The following is a 14,928-nucleotide window of genomic DNA, read 5'->3' on the forward strand; positions in this document are numbered from 1 at the left end:
ATTACTCACTTGGAAGTAGAGCAAGATTAGTTTGTGTTAAAATTGGCCACTTAAGCTAACGAAACTATTAGTTGCCCAAACTAACTAGTTTCTAGAACAAAAGAGAGTGCCACAAAGAAGGGCGGGAAGAGTTAGGGAGAAACTTTCTTCCTGAGCGCTAAAAGAGAAAGTGAGAGAAAAGAAATGGGGAATAGAGCGAAATTTTAAGCGAATTGAAATTCATCCTTTTGGAATTGAGCATTGAACACATAGGTGATTTGGAAAGAGAGAACGATGTATGTGATTTGGAAAGAGAGAACGATGGAGAAGGGCAGAGTGGGTTGGAGGGGGAAAAAAAATGAAAGCGAATTGAAATTCATCCTTTTGTAAATGAGAATTGAACGCTTAGGTGATTTAGGAAGCCTTAATTGAGTTTCTTAAGTGAAACTAATATCGTTAAGCCACAATTACTCACTTGGAAGTAGAGCAAGATTAGTTTGAGTTAAAATTGGCCACTTAAGCTAATGAAGCTGTTAGTTGCCCAAAGTAACTAGTTTCTAGAACAAAAGAGAGCGCCATGGAGAAGGGCGGAGAGAGTTAGGGAGAAACTTTCTTCCTGAGCGCTAAAAGAGAAAGTGAGAGAAACGAAAAGGGGAATAGGATGAAATTTTAAGCAAATTGAAATTCATCCTTTTGGACTTGAGAATTGTACACATAGGTGATTTAGAAAACATGAAATGAGTTCCTTAAGTCAAAGTAATATCGTTATGCTAAAATTACTCAGCAAAATCTCCTCGTTGAAAGATAAGCAAGATTAGTTTGAGTCGAACTTGGACACTTAGGCTGATTAAACTAATAATTGCCTAAGCCAGTTAGTTACTGGAGCAGAAGAGGGAAGGATGGAGGAGGACGGATAGAGTTAGAGAAAAGCTTTCTTCTTGAGTGGTAGAAGAGAAAATTGGAGAAAAGAAAAGGGAAATACGATAAAAATGAAAGCAAATTGAAATTCATCCTTTCGGAAATGAGAATTGAACACTTAGGTGATTTAGGAAACCTTAAAAGAGTTTCTTAAGTGAAACTAATATTGTTAAGCTACAATTACTCACTTGGAATTAGAGCAAGATTAGTTTGAGTAAAAATTGGCCGCTTAAGCTAATGAACCTATTAGTTGCCCAAACTAATTGGTTTCTAGAACAAAAGAGAGCGCCGTGGAGAAGGGCTGAGACAGTTAGGGTGAAACTTTCTTCCTGAGCACTGAAGAGAAAATTGGAGAAAAGAAAGGGAAATACGATAAAAATGAAAGCAAATTGAAATTCATCCTTTTGTAAATGAGAATTGAACACTTAGGTGATTTAGGAAACCTTAAAAGAGTTTCTTAAGTGAAACTAATATTGTTAAGCTACAATTACTCGCTTGGAATTAGAGCAAGATTAGTTTGAGTTAAAATTGGCCGCTTAAGCTAATGAACCTATTAGTGCCCAAACTAATTGGTTTCTAGAACAAAAGAGAGCACCGCGGAGAAGGGCTGAGAGAGTTAGGGTGAAACTTTTTTTTTTTTGGGTGGATAAGTCATAAAATAAAAGACAAAAAACTTACACCACGACAAGGGGCATACCCCAGGCCCTAACCAAGCACTATACAAGAACCAAAAGAAAACAAAACCTAAGCCATTCCAGAAACTACCCAGAAAGACTTACACCGAACCATTATCAAACTAGACAAATTAACAAAAAGCAGAAACTAAATAAAGCAGACATACAAAATAGGAAGGAACCAAAGTGTGTTCATGTGCCGCATGAAAAGGCAATGAGGGACATGAACACACCCGATATCTAAGTAGCAAAAAAGTCGGAAGGAAACATAGAACATCCGTGTACACCCCACACGGGTAGGCAAAGTACCAAACATACTCTTAAAGAAGACAAACATAAAAGAAATTAAATCTTCACACACGAGGCGCATCTTGCAGCCATCAACACAGTCATATCCAGCAACCCATGCAGCACCGTCCAAACAATGCATAACAGGCAATTCCACAGCTTTCTTCAAACACAGAGGCGCCTTCAGCAGCCATCAACACGATCATAGACACTTCCGCAGCTTTCACTAACCCAGGTTGGTCACCGAAACAGGCAGCATCAATACGGGTACACTGATGCCACTCCATACACCGAAAACAGTGGTTAGACATTATAATAAACCCTGTCAAAATCAAATACCAAGACAGGATTAGCCAATCCCCAAACCGATAGCACTCATAAGACAGGGGCATATTACTTGTAACAACACACATATATATGCTCTCATCACTCAACCCACAAATATATATACTCTCATCACTCAAGAACGATGCTCCACACACCTGCAAAATAGATATACAGAGAATATTCAAAATAAACATGTTAGCTCCTCTCAATATGGCTAGTGATTGTGGGTTAGGATTAAATTTGTTCCTCACACTATACTCAACCCTCATAAAAAATGGCACACACTCAAGTTGCTCCTTCCCAATTAGCCGCAAACCTATATCAATAGCAAACATTAGGAAACCCCACAATGTATTTGCTTACTTTCACTCAACCCACATTTTGTGAACTCACATCCCTCACAGCAGGTTCGGCATGTTTCAGCACAGTATGAGGAATCTTCCACGAAGTCAAGTACCATCTATCAGTATGGTGAGGCTTCAGATTGTTTATGTACATAACCCTAAATCTAACCATGTCCATAATATGCTTTATGACCACTTCTTCAGGGACCATATCCTTACCAAAGACTCTATTATTCCTAGCAATCCATAACTGGTACACAGTACATGTGAATGCAAGCTTGGTAATAATAGTCCCTAGAGAATTCCCTTTTACAGATGTTGCAATAAGCTGAACCAAGTCACCCCAAGGAATTGATGGCCAATTAACATTCATCTTACCTTTTATGCAGGTCCACACTCTATCAGAGAATGGACACTCAAAGAAGAGATGATTGTGATCTTCACAAAAGTGCTGGCAGAAAACACACTCACTAGTCTGGGTCACACCAAAAATTTTTAACCTATCCCCAGTGTTCAATCTGCAAAGGATAGCCATCCACACCACAAAACTCACTTTGGGGATATTATGAGGGCCCCAAAGGAGCTTAGACCAGATCACAGGAACAAAATGGGTCCTCAAAACATGCCACGTGGACTGAATAGTGAACTTACCATTAGCAGTAGGGCTCCAGCTCACATCATCAGGCCCACCCGAAGGGAGGAGAGTGGGAGGAGTACTAGAAATGAGGTCCATTATCTCCCACGAAGATGGGAAAGGCCATTTCCAAGTAGTACCTGCCACAATCTCGCTAACCTTAGCATCAATACCCAAAGCAGAATCATGGGCAATTCTGGGCCCAAAACTATCCCACAAAGAACCCATAGGGTGCCAATTATCAAACCATAGAAAGACCCTAGAACCATCACCCACCCTATGTTTGATTAAAGGGTAAATAATGGGCCTAAGAGAAAGAATTTTCCTCCAAACCCAGGAGGGGTCATTTGGCACCCTAACCCTCCAAAAACTTCTACCCTTGAGGATATACGATCTAATCCAGAGACACCACATAGATTGGTCACCCCCAGAAAAAAGGAACCAGACATGTTTAGCAATAGCAGCTTTGTTCCACACTTGGAGAGATTTAAACCCCAAGCCCCCTTCATTTTTAGGGGAGCACATTCTATCCCAAGACACCTTAGCCCCATACTTCTTTAGATCACACCCGGACCAGAAAAAAGCTCTAAAAAGACTCTCTAAAGAACGGATGACCTTCTTAGGAAGAATAAACAACGAAGTCCAGTACACTTGCATAGAAAAAAGGACAGATTGGATCAACTGGCCTCTAAAAGAGAAAGTGAGAGAAATGAAAGGGGGAATAAGTCGCAAATTTTAAGCGAATTGAAACTCACCCTTTTGGAATTGTGAATTGAACACATAGGTGATTTAGAAAGAGACAACGATGGAGAAGGGCGGGGTGAGTTGGAGGGGGAAAAAAAATGAAAGTGAATTGAAATTTATCCTTTTGTAAATGAGAATTGGACACTGAGGTATTTAGGAAGCCTTAAATGAGTTTCTTTAGTGAAACTAATATCGTTAAGTTACAATTACTCACTTGGAAGGAGAGCAAGACTAGTTTGAGTTAAAATTGGCCACTTCAGCTAAGGAAACTATTAGTTGCCCAAACTAATTAGTTTCTAGAACAAAAGAGAGCGCCATGGAGAAGGGCGGAGAGAGTTAGGGAGAAACTTTCTTCCTGAGCGCTAAAAGAGAAAGTGAGAGAAAAGAAAAGGGGAATAGGGCAAAATCCTAGGCGAATTGAAATTCATCCTCTTGGACTAGAGAATTGTACGCATAGGTGATTTAGAAAACATGAAATGAGTTCCCTAAGTTAAAGTAATATCGTTATGCCACAATTACACGGCAAAATCTGCTCCTTGAAAGCTAACCAAGTTTAGTTTGAGTTGAATTTGGCCACTTAAGCTGATTAAGCTAATAATTGTTAACAAAGCCGTCTTAGCTCAGCTGGTAGAGCGCTTGGCTTTTAACCATGTGGGTACAATGGTCTTGAGCGCATTAAATCGTTGGTGAATAAAAAGGTTTCCAATTCTCAATCGGCTCCTTTGGCTAAACCTATTTCGGATGCTGAAATCAAGGAGGTTTTTTGGTCTCTCAAAGCCAATAAAGCTCCTGGCCCTGATGGGTATTCAGCTAGTTTCTTCAAAAGCTCGTGGGATATTGTTGGGAAGGAGGTTACTCTTGCCATTAAGTCATTTTTTGACTCTGGTAAACTCCTCTCGGAGATCAATAGCACCATCATTGCTCTTATTCCCAAAATTCCTAATCCTATGAATGTTGGTGACTATAGGCCTATTTCTTGCTGCAACACCATCTACAAATGCATTGCCAAGATAATAGCTAACAGAGTCAAATTGGTGCTTCCTGATCTTATTGATCCTGTGCAATCTGTTTTTGTCCAAGGTAGAAGAATCTCGGACAACATCTTTTTGTCCCAAGAGATTATGAGGGGTTACAACCGGAGTTCCAAAACTCCGAAGTGCGCTATGAAAGTGGACATCATGAAAGCCTATGATACTGTGAGATGGGAGTTTATTATTGATATCCTTACTGCTATGAACTTTCCTCCTTGCATGATAAATTGGATCAATGCTTGTATGACTAGTCCTTCTTTCTCTATTTGCATTAATGGTAGTCTTCATGGGTACTTTAAAGGGGCTAGGGGCCTTAGGCAAGGAGACCCTATGTCCCCTTATCTTTTTGTGTTGGCTATGGAGGTTTTGGCTAGAATTCTTGCTGAAAAATCTAGAAACCCCCTTTTTAAGTTCCATTGGAGATGTGAGAAGACTAAAATTGTTAATTTGTGTTTTGCTGATGACCTTATGATCTTCTGTAGAGGGGATCCGGGGACTGTTCATCTCATCATGCAAGGTTTGGAGGAATTTAGGAACTTGTCCGGTCTCACTCCTAATCCTAATAAGAGTAATATTTATTTCTCCGGATGTAGTAGTGAGCTTAAAGCTAACATTTTGAAAATTGCCAAATTCACTGAGGGCTCCCTCCCTGTGAAATATTTGGGTGTGCCTTTGATCACCACTAAGCTTAGAGCGTCTAATTGCCAAACCTTGGTTGATAGGATGACTAAAAGGATCAAAAGCTGGACCAATAACTTTTTTTTTTTTGGGTGAATAAGAGATAAAATAAAACAAGAAAATTTACACAACTACAAGGGGCATACCCCAGGACCTAACACAGCTATACAGGAAAACAAACCAAAAGCCCAACAACCTGTTCACCATCCTTATAATCTAGCAATAGGAAGGGTGAACAAGAAATATAAACAATTATAGCAGCCTAGACGAAAAGAGAAAACAAAATGAAGCATTGATCCAGGAGGCTACGGCCTTGACAAAGAACCTCCAGCAACTGTAGCACCAAGCAAGATGGATGACCCTGGACACTGTATCCGCAGGGGCACGAGCCAAAACAAAACAAAATTCCCTACACAGCCCGTATGGATAGGAATTAGAATCCAAAACAAAAACTAACCTGTTAAGATATGTGCAACCCGAAACATGGTTGCTAGGAAAACTATTAAGAACACAAAGAAGCACAAAGGTACTCCTACACAGCCCGTAGGTATAAGCTAAATACGCTATAAAATTATGTAAATAATACAAAGAAAAACAACTGATTTTCTCCCTCATGTAGCACAGCAAGGCGCTAGCAACAACCATCACCATGGTACAATCACACCCTACAAACTGCCACCCGAATCTATGCAGAATGTATTCATCACCCCTCCACGCCATAAAGCAAAAATACCAGCAGCAACCTCCTGTAACTGCACTGTAAGCAGCACCACACCTCCTCACCAACAAGTGAGCCTGTCGAAAATCATAAAGGAGAAGAAATAACAAACACACAGTATAGGAGCTCTCCTCACTCGACCCACAACACAGCATGTCTCTCCACTCCATATATGATCTCACATCACTAGGCCCACAACTCACATGATACCTCGAAAGAATCAGAAAGACATTATACTTGAAAGCTCCAAGAACCTGCACAAACCATATATAAGATATAATAAAAATTAGCGCAAAACATGTGTGCTGTCTCTCATCACTCAACCCACAATGTCTAGAAATATTTTGGTTGCTCACAACACTCAACCCTCCATTCGGGCACATCAATCTGGGAGATGATTTAGGATTCATGATAACCTGCAAAAGAGCACCCAGTTAGTAAACCCCACAATAGTTGCTCACCATCACTCAACCCTCAATGTAGGTAACCTCACAACACTCATTCTCCTGCCATCTGCAATAGTATGGTGCTGCTGCATGATTTTGGGAGGAAGATTCCATTCCTTCAAAAGCCAATTATCACCTGCAGAAATTTTAACATTTTCCATAGAAAGAAGCCGGTAAACCATTTCGATAATAGAGTTAGTAACAACCTCTTCAGGCTTTTGGGCCTTATTGAAGATCCTACTATTCCTCTCCATCCAAATGTGGTAGACAGTGCAAAGAAATGATAGCTTCAGAATCACCATTTTCAAGGAGGTACCACTGGTGGATCTAACAGCAAAATCAACAGTTTCCAACCAAGGCAAAGAAGGCCAATTAGACTTACACTTGGCAAGGATACCACCCCAAATCCTAGAAGAAAATATGCACCTAAAAAAAAGATGGGAATGATTCTCCTCAGGATCTTGACAGAAAGGGCAGTAAGGAGTTGTAACAAGACCACAAGTTTTAAGTCTATCACCAGTATTAAGTCTCTCATTGGTGGCTAACCAAGCAATAAAACTAACCCTAGGGATTGAAGGGGGACCCCAGATAAGTTTGGACCAAGTGACTTTAGGGCCCTTATCCCTCCAACAATCCCAAGCTGACTAGATAGAAAAGTTACCATCAGCAGCCAAACTCCATACCGGAGTATCAGAAGAGCCAAAGGAAGGTAGAAGAGATAAAGGGGTAGAAGAGATCCACTCCTTTATCTCCCAAGAATTAGAAACAGGCCACTTCCAAGAACTATTAGAGACTATAGAGCTAACCTTGGTGCTATCAGGAAGATTAGTGTCATAAAGAATTCTAGGACCAAACCTGTGCCACAGCGAACCAAGCAGGTGCCAATTGTCATGCCAAAGGAACACATTTTCCCCATTACCAATTTTGAATTTGATGTGAGGATAGATTAAATGCCTGAGAGACAGGATTTTCCTCCAGACCCATGAGGGATCACTAGGAGTTCTAACAGCCCAAAAGCTCCTCCCTTTAAGCAAGTAAGCCTTGACCCATTGGCACCACATGGAACAATCACCCCCAGAAAACAAGTACCAAACATGTTTGGCTATAGCAGCCTTGTTCCAGGTTGCTAAGTCCTTGAAACCAAGGCCACCCTCATTTTTTTTCCTGCAAATATATCTCCAAGCAATCTTAGCACTATGTTTCTTCAACTCAACCCCAGACCAAAGAAAAGATCTAAGGATGCTCTCAATGTCACCAATGATTTTCTTAGGGAGGATAAAAAGAGAGGACCAATACACTTGCATTGAAAACAGGATAGACTGGATGAGTTGGGCTCTACCAGCATAAGAAAGCGGTTTATTGGTCCAACTTTTAATCCTCTTAGTAATTCTCTCAACCAGAGTATGACAATCAGACACTTTAAGCTTGGTAGTGATAAGAGGCACACCAAGGTATTTCACCGGGAGGGAGCCCTCAGTAAAATTGGCAATCTGAAGAATATCCTCTTTAAGCGCACTACTACACCCCGAGAAAAAAATATTACTCTTACTAGAATTAGGGGTAAGACCAGACAGATCCCTAAATTCCTCCAATCCCTGCATGATAAGAGTAACAGTACTAGGGTCCCCTTTACTGAAAATCATCATATCATCAGCAAAACAAAGGTTGACAATTTTAGTTTTCTCACACCTCCAGTGGAATTTGAACAAAGGGCTCCTAGATTTCTCAGCTAAAATTCTGGCGAGAATTTCCATAGCCAACACAAAGAGATACGGGGACATAGGGTCCCCTTGTCTTAATCCCCTCGCCCCTTTAAAATACCCCTGAAGGCTCCCATTAATACAAATCGAGAAAGAAGGACTCGTGATGCAAGCCTTTATCCAGGTAATCATACAAGGAGGGAAAGCCATAGCTTTGAGGATATCAATGATAAAGTCCCATCTCACAGTATCATAAGCTTTCATAATATCAACTTTCATGGCGCACTTAGGAGAGTGGGAACTCCTATGGTAACCTCTCATAATCTCTTGGGACAAGAAAATGTTGTCCGAGATCCTTCTACCTTGGACAAACGCAGACTGCACAGGATCAATCAAATCAGGAAGGGCCAATTTAATTCTATTAGCTATGATCTTGGCAATGCATTTGTAGATGGTATTACAACAAGAGATGGGTCTATAGTCACCAACATGAGTAGGATTAGGAACTTTAGGAATAAGAGCTATAATGGTACTGTTAACCTCTGAAAGAAGTTTACCAAAGTCAAAGAAAGACTTAATAGCTAGAATGACATCCTTACCAACAATATCCCAAGAGCTCTTAAAGAAATCAGCGGAATACCCATCCGGGCCAGGGGCTTTATTGGACTTTAAAGACCAAAAAACCTCCTTGATTTCAGTTTCAGAAACAGGCTTGGACATTGAAACAGATTGAGAGAGAGAGACTTTTTTTTCCACCAAAGATTGAATCCTCTCAAGGCCCTTGTACTGATCCACAGAAGGGGTACCAAATAAATGGGTATAGAAATTGATAAAAGAGGTGTGGACATCAGTACTATGAGTAGACCTAGAACCATCACCCATGACAACACTCAAAATTTTCCCTCTATTGATATTACTTTTCATGGACCTAAAGAAGAATTTGCTATTTCTATCCCCAAGACCAAGCCACTGCACTCTGGATTTTTGAAGAGTAAGGCTCTCTTCTAATTTGCTAAGCTCAATGTACTTTTTCAGATCCTCTCTCTCTTGAGATTGCAAACCACTATTCATAGGGTCTTTGTCAAGTTTATATTGAATAAGATCCAGATTAGTTTTAGCAATTTGGACACGAGTAGATATGTCACTAAAGTCCTTCTTATTCAAAAGCTTGAGACTAGCTTTAACCTTTCTGATTTTTTGACAGACCCTGAACATAGGAACCCCTTGAATATACTGCCCCCAGGTGTTAGAAACAGTCCCCAGAAAATCTGGATGTTGAGACCAGAAATCAAAGTATTTGAAAGGTTTTTTGAAAGAGCACTTGGAGGCTGATATTGACCACAGCAGGGGAGTGGTCAGAAATACCAGATGGGAGAAACTGGGCAGTAGCCTCAGGAAATTTGTCCAGCCAAGCCTCATTAACCAGAACTCTATCAATTTTGGTAGCTATATAGGTCCCCTCACTCCTATTGTTAGCCCAGGTGAATTGGCAACCACCGTAAGACAAATCAGCCAACTCAGAAGCATTAACATAAGTATTAAATTCCTCATTATCATTCGTCCAATTAGAAGTCCCCCCAATTTTTTCTTGCTGGTATCTAATAGCGTTAAAATCACCCAGAAAAACACAAGGAACTTTGGATTTAACACGGGAGATATCAAGCATAGATTCAAAAAAAACCTTTCTCAATGTGTGCTTATTTTCAGCATAAACAAAAGTTGCATAAAATATTTCATTGGAAGCCAATTCAATAATTTTACACAAAATATGCTGATTAGACATAGAAATCATTTGAACATCACAAAAAACATTGTTCCAGCACACCCAGACTCTACCAGTTTCAGTTGGTTGTGAATTAGAGAGCATAGACCATTGATCAAAACATTTACCACAGATACTACTCTCTTTAGACTGTTTTATTTTGGTTTCCAAAACCCCCATGACATGAATATTCTCTTTAAGCACAAACTTTTTCACTTCTTTATGTTTAGAGGGATCATTCAAACCTCTAACATTCCATGAAGCAATTTTTACATTCATAGGGACACAAAAAGGAGATAGAGACAAAACCCACAAAAAAAGGACAAAACCCACAACCAACTGAAACTGTGTTACCTCTTTTTCTTCCTCTGGCTGCTGCTGCCTTTGCCAGAGGGCCTGTTCTTCACCTGCTGGGATGGGGTAGCAGAACTATGGAGCACCTTTTCAGCCTTAATTTCTTTAATCGTAGTGTCCAGCATTTCAGCAGCATTGGGAACCACCAGCTTTGCAATCTCGAACACCTTCTTTTGGAACCTATCCACATCACTGCTTTCAAAGCTTTGCTCCTCCCCGGATGAGCTCTTGATCGCAGAAGTCTCCTGAGTGTCAAAGGATTGATCAGATGAGTCCACCTCAGTGGGAGCAATTTCAGGAGCTGGAGCTGGAACTGGGTCTACTGTAGAAGCTGGAACTGGGAGTTCCACCACTTCTGGGATAGTTTCCAACTCAGGTTCACCCACCTTCCTCTTCCCCTTAGCTATGACAGTGGTCCAGCCTTCGTCTTGAGCATTGACATTTTCCTCAGATGTCTTCTACATAGAGATCAGCTTAGCCACCTGTTGAGACACACACTTTTGAGTGCTATGTCCAAATATTTGGCAATGCTGACACCTTGACGGCAGCCCCTGATATTCGACTCGGATTAGAACAGCATCATCATCATGCCTAATTTGGAAATAAGTGGGCAGTTTTGAGGTGGCCTCAATTTCCACACAGATTCTAGCAAAAGCCACCCTACTACCTCGAGCCGTAAGCTGGTCCATAAAGAGGGGATGTCCAATTGCACTTGCAATCCTACTCAAACCATCAGGATCCCAATATTCCAAAAGGATGTTAAAGAACTTCACCCATACTGGAATTTTTGTGGATTTATCTTTTGATAGCTTCATCATCCTTTTCCATTGTTTCAGAATAAGGAGATAGCCTCCTATGTACCATGGACCTCCTTCAAGAACTTCTCTACAACTATCAGGGGTATAAAAAATAAAGAACATGAACCCATCCCCATTAGTAAGAACCTCCTTGAGGCCCTAAGTTTTCCACATCCCAAAAGCACTGTTACGCAAATAATTGTAGCCCACTCCCTTATCAACAAAGTAACCCACAAGGCAGGAGTCCCATTTCTCTAGCGGGTCAGTCCTTGGGGGCATATTTACAACAACACTATCCTCAAAAGAAGTAGGAGGGATATACCTGAGTTTGATGTTTGAACGGGTTGATGCAGCAGTGATGTTTGCCCATGAGCGATGTTCTTGGCCCTCAGGCTCGTTAGATCTCCTACCACCTGCATCCCCTCGACCTCCTCTTCCCCCACGATAACTTCCACCCCCCCTGACGCCTCCTCGTTGGAAGGATGGAGAATCCCTAATCGGTATCTGTATATCAGAATCAAAAGCCCTTACTGGAATTGAAGGTTCGACGATATTCTTGTGTTCCCCTCTATTACGCGCTAAAACTACACTATCTGGTAGATTTAGGAAGCTATTGTACTCTTCCTCCACCATATCTGACCAACTCGTACTGATAGCATTCTCAGTCGGCGTCGATGGCTCGTCAATCGTAGCTGGAAACATCGGACCTTTCAGTTTCTCCGAGTTTGGCTCAAGACTCTTGCCCAAAACGTTGCTTGAATCTATTGGTGGATCTAAACCATCACCCTCTGCTACCGAAACAACTTCGAGTCCCAAACAATCTGCCTCATTAACGGCAACCTGCGATTGAATCTCCACACCAGAAGGATCCACGATCTGAATATCCACACCTCGGTTAACCTCCATAATGGAAGGATTAGCCATTGAGAGACCCTCGCCACTAGGGTTTGTAACATCTGCTTCAGAAGCCATCGATCTTTCACTCAAAATCGCAAAGCTATTTTTGGTGAACCCTAAGTCTCCACCTGATGACTTTACTTTCTCGACCTTAGCATTTACCCCCTCAATACGCTCATTAATGGTAGCATAAACTCCAGACATCGGCAATCAATGAGATATTGAACCCTAGAAAACAAAGTTTTCTAGAGAGATGTCAGAGCTTCTCTCACTAACCCATCGTCTTTCTCTTGGACCAATAAATTGCTATCTTATGCTGGTAGAGCCCAACTCATCCAGTCTATTCTTTTCTCGATGCAAGTTTATTGGTCTTCTATTTTTATTCTCCCTAAGAGGGTTATCCGCGACATTGAAAATCTGCTCAGATCTTTCCTTTGGTCTGGGACGGAGCTGAAAAAGCATAGCGCTAAAATTGCTTGGAAGCATATTTGCAAAAAAAAAAAATGAGGGTGGGCTTGGTTTTAAGGATATGGAGGTTTGGAATAAAGCGGCTATAGCCAAACATGTTTGGTATTTGTTTTCGAGTGGGGAATGTTCAATGTGGTGTCAATGGGTTAAGTCCTACTTACTTAAGGGTAAGAGTTTTTGGGGTATTAAGATGCCCAGTGATCCATCCTGGGTTTGGAGGAAACTTTTATCGCTTAGGCATTTAATCTTCCCTATTATCAAATTCAAACTTGGTAATGGTGAAAATGTGTTCCTCTGGCATGATAACTGGCACCCCTTTGGTTCGCTCTTGCTTCGGTATGGTCCTAGGATTTTGTATGATACCAACCTTCCTGACAATTCTAAGGTTAGTTCAATTATCTCAAATGATTCTTGGAACTGGCCTTTTCCTAACTCTTGGGAGATACAAGAATGGATTGCTGCCACTCCTCCTTCTCTTAAACCTTCCATTGATTCCCCTGATATTCCTGTGTGGAGTTTGACTGCTGATGGCTCCTTTTCTATTCACTCTGCTTGGGAATGTTGGAGGGACAAGGGCCCAAAGGTTACTTGGTCTAATCTCATTTGGGGTCCTCCTGTTATCCCTAGGGTTAGTTTCATTGTGTGGCTGGCTATCCATGAGAGACTTAACATTGGGGATAGACTCCAAATCTTTGGTCTTCTTACGAGCCCTAGCTGCCCTTTATGTTGTGCTCCTGAGGAAAACCATTCCCATTTGTTCTTTAGGTGTCACTACTCCTCTAGGATTTGGGCTGTTATCCAAGCTAAGTGTAATTCCCATTGGCCTTCTTTGCCCTGGTTGGAACTTGTTGAGTTTGCTACTAAATCCATCAATGGTAAATCTCTGAAATCTGTGATTATGAAACTCTCTTTTCTCTGCACTATCTACCACATTTGGATGGAGAGAAATAGTAGAATCTTTAGTAAGGTTTTCAAACCTGAAGAGGTTGTCACTAACTCTATCATCCAAATGGTTAGGGGTAGACTCCTTTCTATGGAAAATGTGAAAGCTTATGCAGGTGACAACTGGTATTTGGAACAATGGAACCTACCTTCTAAAATCCTGTTGCAGTCCCAAACTGCTGCAGCCGAAAGGAATTCGAGTGGTGTGAATTTCCCTACATTGAGGGTTGAGTGATGGTGAGCAGATAAGGAGTGTTTTGTCTAACAAATTGTGCTGTCTTGCAGATGGTGTTATTCTCAGATTCTATCAGCTATTATGGATCCCAAATATTTACAAAATCTGGAGCCTATGAAGGGAGGGTTGAGTGATGTGAGCCAGTACAGTTCCTCTTGTAAATGTGGGTTGAGTGGGGGGAGGAAGCACATATATTTTAGACTAACATGTACTATATATTATATATATTTTTGTGCCGGTTTATGGAATTTCAAGTACATTGTTCAGCTGGCTGGAATGAGAGAGCACGGAATATGTGGGCCGAGTGATGGGAGATCTTACATTGAGTGGAGAGCTCTCTTTTATTGTGGGTCGAGTGAGGGGAGGTCCTATACTGAATGCTTGTTGTTTCTTCTTCTGTATGACTCAATATATTGTTATGGAAATTCCTCTCTATTATATGTTGAACAGGTTAAGCAGCAACTTGTAAGGTGGGATTGCTCCTGGCAGTTTCTCTCGGATGGTTATTGGATTTGGGCTTTGGCTGCAAGAAGTTTGCTGTTGGTGACTATCTCTGGGCATTGGCAGCAATCTGTGCCGGGGTTTGCCTGGTGGTGTGAAGGTGGCTACAATCAGCGCCCCTCTTTGGCGTTGTACGTTGTGTGGATTTGCTCTTTGGTGATGGCTGCAAGTTGCGCCTTGCCTAGGCATTTCAGTGGGTTCATAAGCAATCTTCATTTCTTTTATTTCTCTCTTGCTGTGGAGGACTGGTGGCTGATTGCTGTTCAGATTTGGGTGGCAGTTGGCAAGGTGTGTATGTACCATAGTGATGACTGCTTCAAGCGCCTTGCTATGCTACAAGTGGGAGCTTATCAGTGGTCTTTCTTTTTATTTTTATTTGTACACAGTTGTAGTTTGCAGTTTGCCTACTCCTACGGGTTGTGTAGGAGGTTTCATGTGTACTTTGGTGTCTCGTGTAACAGGTTTTTTGAGCAATTCGATAGGATGGGCCC

At 41.3% G+C, this 14,928-nt stretch overlaps 1 protein-coding gene across 1 annotated transcript; it reads left to right on the top strand.

Annotated features, from left to right (window-relative positions):
- Window positions 1-12,820: 12,820 nt before the first annotated feature.
- On the top strand, window positions 12,821-13,936 carry LOC114316616 (uncharacterized). Its single transcript, XM_028263311.2, has one exon. It carries the CDS (start codon window positions 12,821-12,823, stop codon window positions 13,934-13,936), a length of 1,116 nt encoding a protein of 371 aa, XP_028119112.2.
- The last annotated feature ends 992 nt before the right edge of the window (window positions 13,937-14,928 follow it).

The sequence above is a fragment of the Camellia sinensis genome, chromosome 9 (genome assembly GCF_055761805.1).
Source record: "Camellia sinensis isolate YWXY chromosome 9, ASM5576180v1, whole genome shotgun sequence".
Classification (NCBI taxonomy): domain Eukaryota; kingdom Viridiplantae; phylum Streptophyta; class Magnoliopsida; order Ericales; family Theaceae; genus Camellia; species Camellia sinensis.

Bases quoted from the DNA above. Each gene is read 5' to 3' on its own strand.
- LOC114316616 (XM_028263311.2), top strand. From the start codon at position 12,821: ATGGAGGTTTGGAATAAAGCGGCTATAGCCAAACATGTTTGGTATTTG.